We start from the raw sequence: 19,171 nt of genomic DNA, 5'->3' as shown, positions 1-19,171 counted from the left end.
CAGATTAACTGCAAAAACAGTTAATGATGTAGTAGTGGAGTGGTTAAGTGAGGATTGCCTGTATACAGTTTATTAATTGTATGGGTAATGTTGTTCCTAAAGGCACACTGGTCTTTGTTCATGTGTGTTAATGATAATACTGTGCAGATGAGTAGGTCTGTGAGATGCAGTCAGGTTTTCAGGGGTTTGAGTGATGTGCGAATGAGACTGTGGTGTGTTTGATTGGGCATGCTGTTGATACCAGTAATTAATTTTCATTTTTTTTTTTTCCCCCCTTGGATTCTGCCCCACCTTATCCAGAGGTAGGAAAAATCATGATGGTAATAATGATGATTATATAATTTTGACAGAAAATCCCTGAAGGCAGCCTGATTGTTCTCCACGCGTGTGCACACAACCCAACTGGCGTTGACCCCAAAAAAGACCAGTGGGATGAGATGAGCAGCTTGATCAAGAAGAAGAAGCTTTTGCCATTCTTTGACATGGCATATCAAGTAAGTATTTTTAGTGGATTGTACAGTTTTGTATGAATTGCTTGGCCTGTGAGGGGGACCCATGAGTGGTGGAGGCTTGAATGGCAAGTGGATGGATGTGTGGCCCATATTTACTGGTCACACTAACTGTTTATTGTTTTTGCGATTAATATCTATTTGTTTCTGGATCCTTCTGACCCCATGTAAGTGGGAAACAGGATTAGGGCAATGCATAGACCACCAAATAAATATGTCTCCTATGGCAGCTGTAATCTTGTGGCACAGTAGGTTTACTTGTACCTCTTTCAGTACAATGTATTTTGCACAGCATACATTACTGTTCTCTTGTGTAGTTGTTGTAGCTATTTAAAATAAACATAATTTTCATAAGTGACATACAGGAGAATATTAATTTGCCATATTTAGAAATATAATGGTAAGGAAGATGGGCAAGAAAGGCACCCTAAGATTGCAGAAATATGGCCTTTAGTGCCAGTGTCAAGAAGACACATGGAATACCAAATATAGCATATTGAGTACTGGTAGTTTTCATGGTGAGAATTTATTCCAAAATATCACTGCTGTAAGCTGGGACAACTGGAAAATCAGCTACGTATTTTACCAGTATCAGTATCATTGGTATTATTTATAGAGGCTCCACCATACCTGCATGCATCAGCTTTTGTCACCTGATGGCAGATCTCCACACTAGTTGAACTCTGACAACCTCCCTCTTGTCCCATATCCCTGAGGCTACCCTCTGTGATCTTGTTCCAGGTCTTTTTCGGTCTGCCTCTCGCAGCCCTGCCCCCACCATTCACACTTCTCACCTTTTGTGTATATATGTAATTTGCTGAGAAATTAACTGCTAATAAAATTACATAATAGGCAGCATTTAACAAGAACTTGCTGGGTTCTTAGTATGATGTCAGAAAGAGGAATCTTGCCATTCTTCCATAGCAAGTACTGTAATCAAAGTACAATGTGTGTTTGTCGGCTGCCTATCTCTTAATCTTTTATGGTTTTAGGAATATATGGGTCTAGAGTTTGGTTACATAGTACAGGCATTTAAGGCAAGTATAACCATTCCCTCACTCTGAATGATGTTATGTGAACAAATGAACCCCAGCCATCCCACAGATATACAGTAACCCCTCCATTTGCACAGGTAATGTAATACTGAATTTTACCCTACTTATGTAACTTCACGTATGGTACCATTGAAAGCCATATGATATGGCTAATTTGTAGCTTTGGTGAAATGCAAAAATTTTCCCATAGTTCTCCTTTTGGCCCTTTTAGAAAATTTTGATTTCCCCTAGAATCCTAGATCATACCTAACATTCAGCGCAGTAAACGTACAACCTCTTGGAACATCACTGGGCAAAATAAAATGGGTAAATTAGAAATTACAGACTGGTAAATTAGTGGTGATCACTTACCATCACAGGGGATAGCATGTTTAGCTTCATCTCTGTTGTTGCTTTGGGCACAAACAGTTAGTATTGTTTGTAATGTTCTAATCATTTATAAAGGCTCCACCTTGCATTAATGTCACCTCATGGCAGCTCTTAACACTGTTCGATCTCTGGCAGCCTCCGTTTCTTAGGTCACATTCTTTGACCTTTTCATAGATCTTTTTCAGTTGGCATCTCGCAGCTGTACCGCTGATGTTCACACTTCTTACCTTCTGCACTTAGTTGTCATCCTCCATCCTATCAACATGTCCAAACCATCTCATTCTACCCCTCCTCATCCTAACATCAGTACATTCAAGTTCCCTCCTTCCCCTCAACTCTACAGTATCCATCCTAGCCCCTTCTCCCCAGGCCTTACATTCAAGGACATACTACACATCCATCTAATCATTGTTAATTACGTGCATTTGAGCCTGGGACTGAGTAGATTCATTAATGTCGTAACTCTGGATAATGTCAATCACACTGTCATTAGTGTCAAGCCTTTGCAGTATCTCCATAATTGGTCTGGTGACATGGGAACCCAACGAGGTCAGTCTCTACCTCCACTAGTAGCTGATGTACAACTGGTGGAAGTGATTGTTCATTAATTAGCGCTGTCAGGGTAACACAGGATGGGGATCACGTGGGATATTTATGTGAGTGTGCTAGGGTCAAAGTTGGGTGGCTGAGATGGGAAAGGAAAGAGGAGGAGAGTACACTTATGGTATCCATATTTAGCAGTAATGTTGACTTATGTCACTGTGTGGGGCTTTTAAATGTCAGCTCTTGGCAGCCAGTGTTTTGGGTGACAGTATGTGGAATTTTTGTGCACATATTGATCATAGGTAGGGTTTATCTATCTGCTCAAATGGTATTTAACACATATGGAGCCTGTGCAAATTGTGGGGTTACTCCAAACTCTCGTGTGTACCACATCTGATTGTAATGTCTTAATCCACTAGAACATCAGGAGTTCATTTATTCATATTTTTGTTCAATGAATTAATGTGTATGCAGCGAAAGTGCTGCACTGGTGCCTGTCTGATTTACAGCTAATGTGTTAACCTAGGGTACTTTATAACTTGAGTGGATCTTGGCTCATTGAAACCTGTTGTATAAAGGCTGATGTGTTAAACTCATCTCAAGCCTGACCCTTACTTCCTACTAAAACCCTTGTATGGCCAAGCTTACTTACAAATATGGTTTCAAAAGACATAAACCCATTAGTCAGAGGTAAAACAGGCATAAGACAGTGATATTAGAACAGACATAAAGCAACCAGTTTTGGCACATATGACAAATGATGATGGCTGACCTGATGATAGGAGGGATGTAAATTTGAAGGATTGAGGCCGAGTCTGGCCTCCAGCTCCTCTTCACCTCCACTAGGGAGTAGAGGGGACAGGAACCCCCTTAGTCACTGTTGTTTCTTTATGCCATTCTAATAATGTCTTTCTAATGTCACTTTTTTTATGTTTAACCCCTTAACCGCGGGAATGTCAGGAATGCGCCGTGCCCTTCCCACGGGGATAATCATGCTCCGACTGACTTTTTAAAAATATTTGCCAAAATTCAGTTATTAGTCCTAGGATATTACAATTACATAAGCATATGGCACATACCTTCAGCTTTCTCATGGGATGTTTGTTGAGCCTTCGTCGACTACCATAGGACTTGTGGAGACTTCTGAAGTCGGGTAATGAAGTCTCCATTTTACACTTCCCGATACCCCGTAATATGGTTACCACTGCCTGATATTATCACTACAAACACTATTCTATGAATTTCAAGTAGTTTTGGAATCCATATTCCAAAAAAAAAAAACAATGTGAAAGCAATGTAACTTACGAATGCATACGAGCTTTTCACTCGCGCTCATTCCCCGATGGTATTCTGAGGCAGAGCTGTCGTGTATTATTCATAAACACACTCATACTGTATATTCCTAGTACTTTATTACACTTATTTATATATACAGTGTTTATCCATAAGTTTCTTTCAGTACTAGTAGTTAATTTTCACTCCAGGCAGTCACTTTCTCGTTCAGTACACTAGTGTAGAGAGCGAAGCTTTCACTCTCACTTTCATTACTCCAAGTATTTATACACACTAGAGCGTACCTTTCACTTTCACTTTCATTACTCCAAGTATTTATGCTCATATTCTTATATTACTAATTATTTACATTTCTATTTATATTCTATTTTATTTACATTATTCACATTTCTATTTACCCCCTGGGGGTAGGGTTTTTTTCAAGAATACTCCCCCAGTATCCCTGCTTGTCGTACGAGATGACTAAAAGGGTTGGCGGAGGGTTAGTGCCCCTCCCCGGAAAACAGCTAACTAAAAAACGAATGAGAAGCCTCGGACAAGGACTGACCATAAGATGACGACCAAGGACAGGACAGTGGACATTATACGGATCGCAATGTGGAATGTAAGGGGTGCGAATGATGAGATGAAAGAGAGAGAGATTGTCCAGGTGCTTGAGGGTGCAGAAGTGGATGTATTTGGAGTAACTGAAACTAAATGGAGAGGAGAGAGAGTGAGAGCATGGGAGTGTGGATGGGGTATACTGTATGTGCAGGAGTAGGTGAGAATGAGAGGGCAAAAGAAGGAGTGTGTATTGTTGTGAGTAAAAGATGGAAGAAGAACATAAGAGAGTATGGATCAGTTGGGTCAAGGATTGTGTGGGTAAGATTGAAAGTTGAAATACAAATGTGGGCGATTGTGTACATGTATGCGCCAACGCAAGATCGTGCAAGTAGAGTGAAAGAAGAGTTCTGGACAAATGTGGAAGTGTGCATGGAAATGTCTGGAAGGAATGAGAGTGTTTTTGATCGGTGATATGAATGGTAAAGTAGGGAATGTGAAAGTGGATGGAATAGTTGGTGAGTGGTGTGTGCCTGATGAGATAGATGAGAATGACAGTGCATTAGTGGACACCTGTGCTGGGAACGGGTTGGTGATAGCCAATACCTTCTTCAGGCACAAAATGATCCACAGGTATACATGGCGAGTGATGAGAAGAGTGGGTGGTGAACTGAATGAAAGGAAGGCAATTTTTGATTATGAGTGTGTGGATGAAAGGATGAGAAGATGTGTAATGGATGCAAGAGCTTTTAGAGGTTGGGGGAATGGACTTTCTGACCACTACTTGGTGGTGGCCAGTATCAAGCTCCAAGCAAGATGGAGAAATAGAAGAAAGGAAAGACGAGAAGAGGGAGTAGTTGCAAGGAGAGTGGAAAGGTTACAAGCGGATGAGAAAATGGCAGAATATTAGAGAGAAGTAGTGGAACGATTGGGTAAATATGAATTGGAGCAGATGGGGGATGTGGAAGATGTGTGCAGGATATTCATAGAAGAAACATGTGCAGCATGTGATGTGGTGTGTGGGGTGAAGAGAAGATGAAGAGGGGTGCAAGGAACAGAGTGGTGGAATGACGAGGTGGGGCAGGCTGTGGCACGAAAGAAGAAAGCATACAATGAATGGATGAGAAATAGGGGCGTGGAAGAAGTTGCGAGGCGGAAGAGAGAGTTATATGTAGAAAGGAAGAGAGAGGTGAAAAGATTAGTAAGTGAGAGTAAGAAGAGAGTGGATGAGGAATTTGGAAGGAATTTGAGTGTAAAGTGGAGAGACTGTAAGAAAATGTTCAGGAAAGAGGTGAAGAGAGTAAGACAGGGTGGTAGTGAAGTTAGCAGGGGAGTGAAAGATAAAAATGGTAGATTACTAGTAGAGAAGGGAGAAAAAATGAGCTGATGGAGAGAACACTTTAAGGAATTGCTGAACATAGAGGATGGAAGGAATGCAAGTATAAGTGGCTGGGGAATGGCTGGGAGAAGGAGGGAGGAGAGAAGACAGGAAGAAATCAGTAGGATAGAGGTTGTGGAAGTAATGAAGAAAGTCAAATTGGGGAAAGCCCCAGGAATTGATGGAGTGTGTGGTAAAATGCTGAAGCATGGAAGAGAGATAGTAGTAGAATGGATGTGGAAGATGTGCAGATTGGCCTGGGAGGAAGGTAGATTCCCAGAGAATTGGAAGTCAGGTATAATTATTCCCTTGTACAAAAGAAAAGAGGAAAAAGAAGTGTGTGGTAATCATAGGGGCATTTGTCTTCTTAGTGTAATAGGAAAAGTGTATGGTAGGATACTTATTGACAGAGTTAGGGAAAGATCAGAGGAATTAGTTGGAGAAGAACAGGGAGGTTTTAGGAAGGGAAGAGATTGTGTAGATCAGAGATTCAGTCTTAGATCTTTAGTGGAAAAGTTTCTGGAGAAGGGAAAGAAGTTGTATGCGGCTTTCATGGATTTGGAGAAAGCATACGACAGGGTGGATAGACAGGGATTGTGGAAAGTATTAAGAATATATGAAGTAGATGGGAAGTTGTTGAATGCTGTGAAGAGTATGTATGATGGTGCTAAGGCTGCAGTGCGTGTGGATGGTGAACTGAGTGAATTTTTCTCTTTGTAGGTTGGGTTGAAACAGGGATGTGTTATGTCTCCATGGTTGTTCAATCTGTACATTGATGGGGTAATAAAAGAGGTACAAGGTAGGGCAGTGGATGTTGGATTGGCCCTGATGAGAGAGGGTAGTGTTTGGAAACTCCCTGTACTGTTGTTTGCAGATGATACTGTGTTGTTGAGTGAAGATGAAGGGGAGCAGGAATGCTTGGTGAATGAGTTTGGGAGAGTGTGTAAGAAACAAAATCTAAAGGTGAATATAGGGAAGAGTAAAGTGATGGTCTTTGAGAGAGGTGAAGTCAGTGCGAGTACAGTGAGGTTGGATGGTGAGGAAATGGAATATGTGTGTATGTTTAAGTACTTGGGTAGTGTGATGAGTAAGGATGGAAGTTTGGAGGGTGAAGTGCTTGAAAGGGTACAACAAGGAAGAGAGATTGCTGGTTCCTTGAAAGCAGTGATAAGAAACAGGGAAGTGAGCATGGAAGTGAAAAAGTTACTTCATGACAGTATTGTAATACCAACTCTAACGTGTGGAAGTGAAGCTTGGACGTTTGTTGGAAGGACACAAGTCATGAGTGAGAGCAGTGGAAATGAGTTATTTAAGAGTAGCTTGTGGAGTCACACGGAGAGACAGGCTGACAAATGAGGATATAAAGGAGCATTTTGGTGTGGATGTGGATGTGATAGGAAGCGTTATGAGGAACACACTGAGGTGGTTTGGCCATGTGGAGAGGATGGAGAATGAGAGACTGATGAGGAGAGTGTATGTGAGTGAGGTGGAGGGGGGGGAGAGGGAGGGGGAGGCCGAGGATGAGATGGAGGGATGGGGTGGAGAGGTATATGAGAGAGGGGGATGTGAGTTGGGAGCAGGGCAGTGAAATGGCGGGGGACAGGGCGACATGGAGGCGATTTGTTTGTGGCCACCCCGTACGGGATTGAGGCATCTGGCAATAGATAGATAGATAGATATACTTTTATTTTATTTACACTATGTTATGTACCGTCACTTGCAGTAACATATGAAACTATTTTCCTCTGTTCAGTTATATTTACATTCATTGCTTTCACTTGCTATTGAGACATTTTTTTCACATTATTTACATTTCCACTCGCACTGTTTTAGAGTCACGAGAAAGATCGTAGTCACTGTCCATCATTATCATTGATAAATTAGCCAATTCATGTTCCACAGCAGAGTCACTTAGCCCTTTACCCCTTCCCACATGAGATTTAGTAGTGATACAGGTCACAGGGCCCATTGCAGTGGCCTCAGAAGTGGCGGAATTGGACAGGCACGAATCGGACATGGTTTCACCTTTAAAGACGACAGTAAACTAAATGATGTGGCCTATGGGCAGGGATGGGTTGACAATGTCAGCGTGGTGACAGCTGCTAATTTATATGCTATGAAATGATTGGCAGGAAATTTAGACAATGCATAATAAATTAGGTAGTTCCATGTGAATGTAAATATCACTTAGGCTTCTCCCTTCCTTTCTCATATAAATTTTTATTACGAGAATAGGTCTATCTATCTATCTATTGCCAGACGCCTCAATCCCATTCAGGGTGGCTACAAACAAATCGCCTCCACGTTGCCCTGTCGCCCGCCACTTCACTGCCCTGCTCCTAACTCACACCCCCCTCTCTCATATACCTCTCCACCCCATCCCTTCATCTCATCCTTGGCCTCCCCCTCCCTCTTCCCACCTCCACCTCACTCACATACACTCTATTCGTCAGTCTTTCACCCTCCATCCTCTCCACATGGCCAAACCACCTCAGTGTGTTCCTCATAACGCTTCCTATCACATCCACATCCACACCACAACGCTCCTTTATATCCTCATTTGTCAGCCTGTCTCTCCATGTGACTCCACAGGCTCCTCTTAAATAACTCATTTCCACTGCTCTCACTCTTGACTTGTGTCCTTTCAACAACGTCCAAGCTTCACTTCCATACATTAGAGTTAGTATCACATTACTGTCATGTAGTAAGTTTTTCACTTCCATGCTCACTTCCCTGTTTCTTATCACTGCTTTCAAAGAACCAGCAACCTTTCTTCCCTGCCGTACCCTTTCAAGCACTTCACCCTCCAAACCTCCATCCTTTCTCACCACACTACCCAAGTACTTAAACGTACTCACATTTTCCAATTCCTCACCATCCAACCTCACTGTACATTCACTGACTTCACCTCTCTCAAAGACAAAGAGAATAGGTCATACGGCATATTTCAAGGGGAAAGAAACGGAAAAATAGCAAACAAGTGCATGTGGGGTGTTGCCAGGCAATAATTATCCCATTCCAGATGTATGGCAGTATCAATTACCTTTTCTCTTTCTTTTATATATTATTTTGTATAAGAATAGGGCATTAGGCACGTTTCAGTGGATAAAATGAGTGGAAAAATCCGTCCAGGATTTGCGTAGTGCAGCGCGGCTGGGCAGGCGGGAGGAGAGGGTAATGGAGGGGAGGTAAGGAGGGGAGTCAAGGACGGGGGAAAAATGTCTAAATTGTCAACAGTGGATGGGAGTACTGGTGACATTTGCAGCACTGACTATAGCTGGACATTGATAGTACTGATAGATGATACAAGCCACCACTTGAAAGCACGGGCGAATTCAAAATAGCACAGAATCACAAAAGTGACGCCCAGCGGTATGATCCCTTGCGCTCGAGCGTCACAAAAGTGACGCCTCGCTGTTAAGGAGTTAAGGCATGCACACCTTAATGTCACAGGACATTATTTGAAGTGTTGTGAGGGATTTTTTTTTTTTTTTTTTTTTTTACCTAGTTCAGCTTGTGTAGCTTGGCTTAAAACATGCTGCTGTGTTTGGGGTAACAGTTTTGTAGCTGTATAACTCAATCGATGTCTCAGATTATTTAACTCAGGGGGAGCACCTTATATGGGATACTGTATTTGTGGCATTGAAAATTCTGCATCATAAAACACACCCTGATTTTGATAAGTTACTATAGTTCCATGATTTTTAAATTAATTTTTAAACCTTAAATATGGTAGGTGGAGGTGCACACTATCCACTCACTCGATGTAGTGCTGCTCTTGGGTGTCTGCCCTTTCCTCTCCTCTGTCCTTCTTTCCTTTCATCCTCTTCTGTCTTGCTGCTCTTGGGTGTCTGCCCTTTCCTCTCCTCTGTCCTTCTTTCCTTCCATCCTCTTCTGTCTTTTTTCCTTCATTCTTTCCTTTTCCTTCTGTCAACGGGTGATTTTGCACTCCCTTTTCTGTCTTTCTTTCCTTCATGCATTCCTCTTTCTTCTGCCTGTGGGTGACTCTACACTGAGTGACAAGCCAAATGGTTTCCTGTACCCCAGGAAGCCATGCACTGTGCTGCGTGGTAACCATATAACCAAATTTTGGTGCCTGGTGGCCTAATGGGTAATTACGGTGCTCCAATCGGATTGAGCCTGTGAAGGTTTATATCTAAGGGGTAGTTGGGGTTTATTGCTCACATAATGCCACTCAGGGATGAGTGAGGCAGGTCACTCTCATCTTAAATGTCAACACCAACTTGCCTAGCCCCGGGCCTCTACGCTCGTCATGGGGCAACGTAGGATTGGATGATGAATGAATGAATGAATGAATTTAAACCTTATTATATGATCAGGTTACATTCCTATCTATCTATCTATTGCCAGATGCCTCAATCCCGTTTGGGGTGGCCACAAACAAATCGCCTCCAAGTTGCCCTGTCCCCCGCCATTTCACTCCCCTGCTCCCAACTCACACCCCCCTCTCTCATATACCTCTCCACCCCATCCCTCCATCTCATCCTCGGCCTCCCCCTCCCTCTTTCCCCCTCCACCTCACTCACATACACTCTCTTCGTCAGTCTTTCACCCTCCATCCTCTCCACATGGCCAAACCACCTCAGTGTGTTCCTCATAACGCTTCCTATCACATCCACATCCACACCACAACGCTCCTTTATATCCTTATTCGTCAGCCTGTCTCTCCATGTGACTCCACAGGCTCCTCTTAAATAACTCATTTCCACGGCTCTCACTCTTGACTTGTGTCCTTCCAACAACGTCCAAGCTTCACTTCCGTACGTTAGAGTTGGTATCACAATACTGTCATGTAGTAACTTTTTCACTTCCATGCTCACTTCCCTGTTTCTTATCACTGCTTTCAAAGAACCAGCAACCTTTCTACCCTGCTGTACCCTTTCAAGCACTTCACCCTCCAAACCTCCATCCTTACTCATCACACTACCCAAGTACTTAAACGTACTCACATTTTCCAATTCTTCACCATCCAACCTCACTGTACATTCACTGACTTCACCTCTCTCAAAGACCATCGCTTTACTCTTCCCTACATTCACCTTTAGATTCCGTTTCTTACACACTCTCTCAAACTCATCCACCAAGCCTTGCAGCTCCCCTTCGTCTTCACTCAACAACACAGTATCATCTGCAAACAACAGTACAGGGAGTTTCCAAACACTATCCTCTCTCACCAGGGCCACTCCAACATCCACTACCCTACCTTGTACCTCTTTTATTACCCCATCCATGTACAGGTTGAACAACCATGGAGACATGACACATCCCTGTTTCAACCCAACTTTCAAAGAGAAAAATTCTCTTAGTTCACCATCCACACGCACTGCAGCCTTTGCTCCATCGTACATACTCTTCACAGCATTCATCAACTTCCCATCTACTCCATATATTCTTAACACTTTCCACAATCCTAGTCTATCCACCCTGTCATATGCTTTCTCCAAATCCATGAAAGCCGCATACAACTTCTTTCCCTTCTCTAGAAACTTTTCCACTAAAGATCTGAGAATGAATATCTGATCTATACAACCTCTTCCCTTCCTAAAGCCTCCCTGTTCTTCTCCAACTAATTTCTCTGTTCATTCTCTAACTCTGTCAATAAGTATCCTACCATACACTTTTCCCATTATACTAAGAAGACAAATGCCCCTATGATTACCACACACTTCTTTTTCCCCTTTTCCTTTGTACAAGGGAATAATTATACCTGACTTCCAATCCTCCGGGACTCTACCTTCCTCCCAGGCCAATCTGCACATCTTCCACATCCATTCTACTACTATCTCTCCCCCGTGCTTCAGCATTTCACCACACACTCCATCAATTCCTGGGGCTTTCCCCAATTTGACTTTCTTCATTACTTCCACAACCTCTATCCTACTGATTTCTTCCTGTCTTCTCTCCTCCCTCCTTCTCCCAGCCATTCCCCAGCCACTTATACTCGCATTACTTCCATCCTCCACGTTCAACAATTCCTTAAAGTGTTCTCTCCATCTGCTCACTTTTTCTCCCTTCTCCACTAGTAATCTACCATTTTTATCTTTCACTCCCCTGCTAACTTCACTTCCACCCTGTCTTACTCTTTTCACCTCTTTCCAGAACATTTTCTTACAGTCCCTCCACTTTACACTCAAATTCCTTCCAAATTCCTCATCCACTCTCTTCTTACTCTCTCTTACTAATCTTTTCACCTCTCTCTTTCTTTCTACATATAACTCTCTCTTCCGCCTCTCAACTTCTTCCACGCCCCTATTTCTCATCCACTCATTGTATGCTTTCTTCTTTTGTGCCACAGCCTGTTTCACCTCTTCAGTCCACCACGCTGTTCCTTGCACCCCCCTCCGTCTTCTCTTCCTTCCACACACCACATCACGTGCTGCACATATTTCTTCTGTAAATATTCTACACACACCTTCCACGTCCCCCATCTGCTCCAACTCATATTTGCCCAATCGTTCCTCCACTTCTCTCTTATACTCTGCCTTTTTCTCATCCTCTTGTAACCTTTCCACTCTCCTTGCAACTACTCCTTCCTCTCGTCTTTCCCTTCTTCTATTCCTCCATCTTACTTGAACTTTAATTCTGGCCACCACCAAGTAGTGGTCAGAAAGTCCACTCCCCCAACCTCTATAAACTCTTGCATCCAATATACATCTTCGCATCCTTTCATCCACACACACATAATCAATCATTGCCTTCCTTTCACTCAGTTCACCACCCACCCTTCTCATCACTCGCCATGTATACCTGTGGATCATTTTATGCCTGAAGAGGGTATTGGCCATCACCAACCCCCTCCCAGCACAAATGTCCACTAACGCACTCCCATTCTCATCTATCTCAGCAGGCACACCCCACTCACCAACTATTCCATCCACCTTCACATTCCCAACTTTACTATTCATATCACCAATCAAAAACACTCTCTCATTCCTTCCAGACTTTTCCATGCACACTTCTACATTTGTCCAGAACTCTTCTCTCACTCTTCTAGCACGATCTTGCGTTGGCGCATACACACACACAATCGCCCACATTTGTATTCCAACTTTCAACTTTACCCACACAATCCTTGATCCAACTGATCCATACTGTCTTATGCTCCTCTTCCATCTTTTACTCACAACTATACATACTCCTTCCTTTGCCCTCTCATTCTCACCTACTCCTGCACATATACCCCATCCATACTCCCATTCTCTCACACTTTCTCCTCTCCATTTTGTTTCAGTTATTCCACATACATCCACTTTCACATCCTCAAGCACCTGGACAATCTCTCTCTCTTTCACCTCATCATTTGCTCCCCTTACGTTCCAAGTTCCAATTGCAATGTCCTTTGTCCTGTCCTTGGTCGTCAACGTTTGGTCAGTCCTTGTCCGAGGCTTATTGTTTGTTTTTTTAGTTAGTTGTTTTCCGGGGAGGGGCATTAACCCTCCGCCAACCCTTTTAGTCGCCTTTTACGACAAGCAGGGACACTGGAGGAGTATTCTTGAAAAAAAACCCTACCCCCAGGGGGGTAATCATATGTTGAATGTGGGGTCAGTGGGGATATTTTCCATACCAGTAGTCAACCATCAAACATAAGTCTGAAAATTAATTTCTGAAGGGTAGCAAGTTCTCTTGGGATAGTATTCTAACTTACCTGAACTAATAGTAGATCCTTGCTATAATGGACTACAGTAACTGGGACGAAGTTTGATCTAGTAAAGCTGATGGTCCATTATATCCAGTGGTGCCTCCCTGGGGTGGGATTTCAAGCACGTTTGAAAATAAATTAGCACATTATCTTATCTATCTATCTATCTACTGCCAGATGCCATAATCCCGTAAGGGGTGGCCATCTGACTTTGAGTTAGTTGTTTTAAGGGGAGGGGCACTAACTCTCCACCAACCCACTTGTTGACACGTAGGGAGCACGTATGGTTTGGTTATATGGTTACCACCCAGCGTTGTAAATGGTTTCTTGGCTTACAGGAAACCATTAGGCTTGTCACTCAATGTAAAGCCACCTGTAAAGGAAAGAAAAGCAATAAGAAGTGACAGGAAAGATGGGAGAAATATGAAGAGAGGAGGACAGGCACAGAAAAAGAATGATAAAGGCTAAGGAATTATCTTATCCTAGTACAAAAAAATGAAAACAAACAAATTTTACATTAACTTTGCCCATATTTTGCCCGTTTGCAGCTTATTTCATATCCTTGTCACAGCACGTCTTCATGATTAGGATTACTGTAGTTTGTTGTTGTATCTCAGCAGTCATGATGGGGGAGGACAGTTTCAAGTCATGTTGGAATAAAAAGGGTAGAAGACATGTATTGTGGTACATTGTGATCCATTTAATGGACATTGTTTATTATAGCTGGTGGAAGTTTGGTGGCCTTGGTAGTGTCCATTAAAACCAGTGTCCGGTCAATGGATGTTTGTTTAAGTGTGGGTCTACTGCATTTTATTTCACTGCACCTTTTTTTTTTTTTTTGTGAGGAAGAAGGAACCAAAGGCCATGAGCCTGCAATAACAGTTCCCTCCAAGAGAAAAACAAAATACAAGAGAGAGCCAAATTCTCAACAACACAGTATTGTTCATTCACTGATAGATGCAATAGTGACGGTAGGCTTGTGTGTTGGTGACTACTGAGGCTCTGTAGGTGATTGTAGTGATCGTATAAGCAAAAATGATGATCATACATCAATCACTGAGGCATTGTATAGGATCATAGCTGTTGTGTAAGTGAAACTGGTGATTGTACATCAAAAAATGGTGCTAAAATTGTAAGATCACTTAAGAATGTGACCCCATGTCAGTCAATCATGTAGAGGGGTTGACTGATATTGACAGTCATAGATTGCCTCACGGTACAGTGAAGCCTTGTCTTGGCTGACTAATTGGCAGAAGATCTTGTTTGGATCTTCTGGGATTCTGGACCTTTCTGGTGCAAAAATAGGATGCACTTAGTATGCATTACCTTGGCAGTGGCAGTATCAAACACTGCCACACCAGCTGTTGTTGTTGTTGCAACCTGACCTTCATCATATTCTAAACCCAATGGGCAACAGGTAATTGATGATTTTGACACCATAGGGGCTATGCATATCAGGCCTGTCTCCACCTTTTATTTGCCACAGCTGATAGGCTGTACAGTGTTACCTTTGAGATACAGAATTAATAGATAGGCTGCTAGAGATTGGACAATGAAGAGAATCATCTTTAGGTGACCAAGGAGATGCATGCAAGTGCAGTATGTTGGAGCCTTTATAAACTAAATGAACTAATGAAACTGTGAATTACTGGAGATAAATTTTGACTGCATTCTGTAATTCCTCTATGGTTAGGAATACAATATTAGGCATTTCCAAACATTCTTGAGTCCAGACAGATGCTTTGAACTTTCAGACTTTGTCAAGATGTTTTAAAACAATTGGTGTTTGGATTTTGGCCAGATTTCCTGAAAATAAAAAATAAAAAAATAAAAAATAAATAAATAAATAAATGTATTCCTTTGCCAACTTGAATCAGTTTGAAGTTCAAGGTAATTTAGGATGTTTTTCAAAATATCCCAACTTTTTCTTTAATTTTTTATAAGTTGGGTAAACTGGTAACTCAACTTTACAGGTAAGCAGCAGTATCAGCAAAAAAGGGGTAATGCATAAAATAATGTTTGGTGGAAACTTAAGACTGAATAATTCAGATATTGCTAAAGATGAAAGTAGGAAGATGGGGACAAGCCCCCAAGATTGTATGATAATTTTTGAAATGTGATTGTGATGGAACTTGTTTACCCTTGCTTTATCATTACTGACAGTCTACACTGCTATGGAATGCAGGCTTGCCACATCAGACAGTTACAGGTGTTCCATAATTGACCCTTACAGAATTAGATGCTAATTGCACTTTTACTCACTGTTTTAACAATACAGCAGTTATTGTTTAAATGTAATAATGTTAAACTTTGCAGGGGTTTGCCTCAGGTGACGTTGCCAGAGATGCCTATGCTGTCAGGAAGTTTTTAGATGATGGACACAGAATCTTGCTCTCCCAGTCATTCTCCAAAAACATGGGATTGTATGGTATGGCATTGTTACTGTTTTAATGATTTTTACACTTGGAACCATGGCTTACTCTTATCAGAGTCTAATATTAGATTGAACAAAAGACACGTTATTGTGGAGCTGGCCCATTCAAGAGAGTTAATGGTAACAGGAGTAATACTTGCAGGCTTTCTAACCCCCGCTGCGTTCATCATCTCATATTAGGCAATGGATCTCGGCACCATAATTTCTAGCACGTGGAAGCATCAGTGGTTTCCATGGGAACGTTGACTCACCTTCTATGCCATCAATAGTGTTGCCAAGCCCTGCCATACCGCAGTTGCCAAATACCACCTATTTAGTAATTAAGATATGCAGGCCACCCCTGGTCACGCTGCTCGCCTCATATGAGACGATGGGTCTCCACAACATAATTTCAAGCACGAGGAAATGTCAGTGATTTCTGTGGGAACATTGAGTCTCCCTCTACATGACCAGAGCTGTTACCAATGCCTACCACGCTCCAGTTGCCTTGTCAAGTGATGTCAGAAGTGGACTCCTGAGGGAGATGTTGTATGCTGATGATTTGGTGTGGATTGCAGAGAGTGAAAGGGAGGTGGAGGAAAGACTTAGGAAGTGGAGAGATGGTATGGGGCACAAGGGCTTTAGAATATATGCAGATAAATCAAAGGTGATGGTATCTAGGGTTGGTGGCAGTACTGTCAAAGAAGAGGGAGAGTGGCCATGTGCAGTTTGCCAGAAGAGCGTGGGAAGTAATTCCATCTTGTGCAGTGTGTGGTAAGTTGATATAGAAGAGATGTAGTGGCATTAGAGGTAGAGTGAGAGATACTGCTGATTTCATGTGTGTGGTGTGTTAAGGAGAGCATGTGGAGATTGTCAGGATTGATTTTGCTGGTGGGTCTCTTGAGTGTGTCGAAGAGTTTTGTTGCTAGGAAGACATGTTATGTGTTGGAGGTGGGCTGCAGTGAAGAGTGGTTGGAGGAAGTTTAGGGAGCTATTGCTTCTCCTGACATTGAGAGGACTCTGCCTCTGTGCTAAGGGATCTTTGTGGCATGTGTTTGGAGTGGAATGATGTATGGTTGTGAGACCTGGGCAGCAAAGGAAGAGGATGTTCATAGACTCAAATGTACAGAAATGACAATGATTAGGTGGATGTGCAGTGCGTCCTTGAATGCGAGACCGGAGGGGGCTAGGTTTACAATGGAAGGGTTAAGAAGAAGGGTGGGACTTGAGTGTATTTGTTTTGTGATGAGGAGAGATGGATTGAGGTGGTTTGGGCATGTGGAGAGGATGGGGGATGATAATTGGGTGCAGAAAGTGAGAAGTGTGAATGTTGGGGTTAGGGTTGTGAGAGTCAGACCGAAAAACACGTGAGATGAGGTCGTAGATTGTGAACTCAGGGATAAGGGAATGAATAGGGAGGCTGTCCTAGATCGAGCAACAGGGAGAGTCCCCATTAGGTGACTAGGGTTGAGGCATGCAAGCATGTTGGAGCCTTTATATGATATGATCCAGTTGACGTCTGAGGTTGGCAATCTCCAGTTTAAAGTTTGGGTTGTAATGTCTTTTGTTACCTCCTGTATATTGTTTTTATATGATGGGTATGATGTCATTGAACTTTGTAATATCCCTGTTAATGTTGGTGATGTGTGTGTTGTTTAGTGTACTGAAGCTTTATTCTGTTTTTTCAGTGAATTTTGTCCAGTTTACCTTCTTGTAGTTTGTGTAAGTGAGGTGTGATCACTCTTCTCTGAATTGTATTTCTCTGGAGATAATGATGGGGAAGTGATTTGTAATGAATTTGAGTTCTGTTCACCAGGTGAGGTTGAATGCAATTGGTGAACAAAATGTCATGTCAGGGGAGGAGGGGGTGCAATTTGTCTGGTGTGGAATGAGGGTGATTGTTGGATATCACTGAGAATGTACATATTGTTGAGTTGTAAAGTAATGTCAGGGTCTCAGTAAGGCCCAAAGAATGATAAAGTTAGGTGTCTGTGTTAGGGGGAGGAGTTTAGGGTTTCATTGCCCTTGTACAGCTTGGGAGGTGCTGAGGGGACTAAATGTTCTAAATGTTGGTTTCTTGTTTGTGTTTGGCCCTTGGCCTTTGATTAATGTTGCTTCTGTGAGCAGGGCAATAGGAAGGATGCAGTTGGGAAGGCGGCAGGTGTTTCTTGTTTGTCTGATAAAATGTAGAAGGCCTTAGGAAATACTGTATATGTGAGTGGGTATAGTTACTGATTTGATGAATTCTGTTTTATGTGAGTGTTGTCCCAGATGACTGGCTGAAAAGTGTAATTGTAAATATGTATAAGGGGAACAGTGATGCCCTTGAAAGAGGAAATTATTGAGGCATAAAACCGGTGTGGGCACTCACCATCCACTCACTCCATGTACTGTGTAGTGTTGCTCTCAGGCATCTGCTCATTCCACCATTCTTACCTTCTTTCCTCTTTCTTTCCTTCATTCTTTCCTCTTCATTCTGTCTACAGGTGACAGTACACAGAGTGACAGGCCAAATGGTTTCCTGTACACCAGGAAACCATTTACTACACTGGATGGTAAACATTTAACCATATTATGGCGCCTGGTGGCTTAGTGGGTACTTACGGTGCTCCAGTCGGATTGAGCTGGTGCAAGTTTATATCCAAGGGATGATTGGGATTAATTGTTCATGTAATGCCACTCAGGGATGAGTGAGGTTGGTCACTCTCATCTTAAATGTCAGGACCAACTTGCCTAGCCCCGGGCTCCTGTGCTCTTCGAGGGGCAGAGCTGGGTTAGATGAAGAATGATGAATGAATAAAACTTTTTGGACGGGATAATGAAGGAAATGGAGAGAGTTCCACAAGTTATGTTAAGGGAAAAAATGAATATTTATGAGGTGCAGGGTGGTTTTATGCCAGGCAAAGGGACCACTGATGCCATATTCATTGTCCAACAATTTCAGGATATATATATATATATATATATATATATATATATATATATATATATATTTATGTACAGTACATATACAGTAAGTTCGCACAGTGCGCATCATCGCTGTGCACGATTCGCATTGTGCGCGAGTGACCAAAAATCATAACCAAAAACCCTTGAATGCGCGAGTTGACTGCACAGAATGCAAGGCAGAGGCAAGGAGTGGCTCAAAAATGCCATTTTCTATTAGTGCGCGACCACCCCTCGCACAGCGCGTCACATGTCGTCATGTTGATGCGCAGAAATTCCCGGGCATTCTACTGCGCAGCTTGGGGTACAAGGGAGCGGGCGCGTCATAACAGTCCTGGCTCGTGCACTGTGCAGATCCTCTCTCTACAGGTAACCTGTCGTGTACAATGTGTGGTGTTTTTTGTGCTGCTCCATCCTTGCCTGTACTTCGCTGCACCATGGCTCCAACCCCAATAGTTAAGAAAC

The 19,171-nt window shown here is 42.6% G+C and overlaps 1 protein-coding gene across 1 annotated transcript in view; it reads left to right on the top strand.

Moving 5' to 3' along the window:
• Window positions 1–19,171, top strand: part of Got2 (glutamate oxaloacetate transaminase 2) — a 110,564-nt gene that overhangs the window by 60,442 nt on the left and 30,951 nt on the right. The window contains exons 6-7 of the mRNA XM_080282729.1: window positions 351–494; window positions 15,664–15,775. Coding sequence (XP_080138855.1) covers window positions 351–494; window positions 15,664–15,775 — 256 coding nt within the window. The remainder of the gene's footprint in view (window positions 1–350; window positions 495–15,663; window positions 15,776–19,171) is intronic.

The sequence above is a fragment of the Coenobita brevimanus genome, chromosome 94, assembly GCF_032717465.1.
Source record: "Coenobita brevimanus isolate Jiangsu-jjx chromosome 94, ASM3271746v2, whole genome shotgun sequence".
NCBI lineage: Eukaryota > Metazoa > Arthropoda > Malacostraca > Decapoda > Coenobitidae > Coenobita > Coenobita brevimanus.
This window is presented reverse-complemented; position numbering and strand designations above follow the sequence as displayed.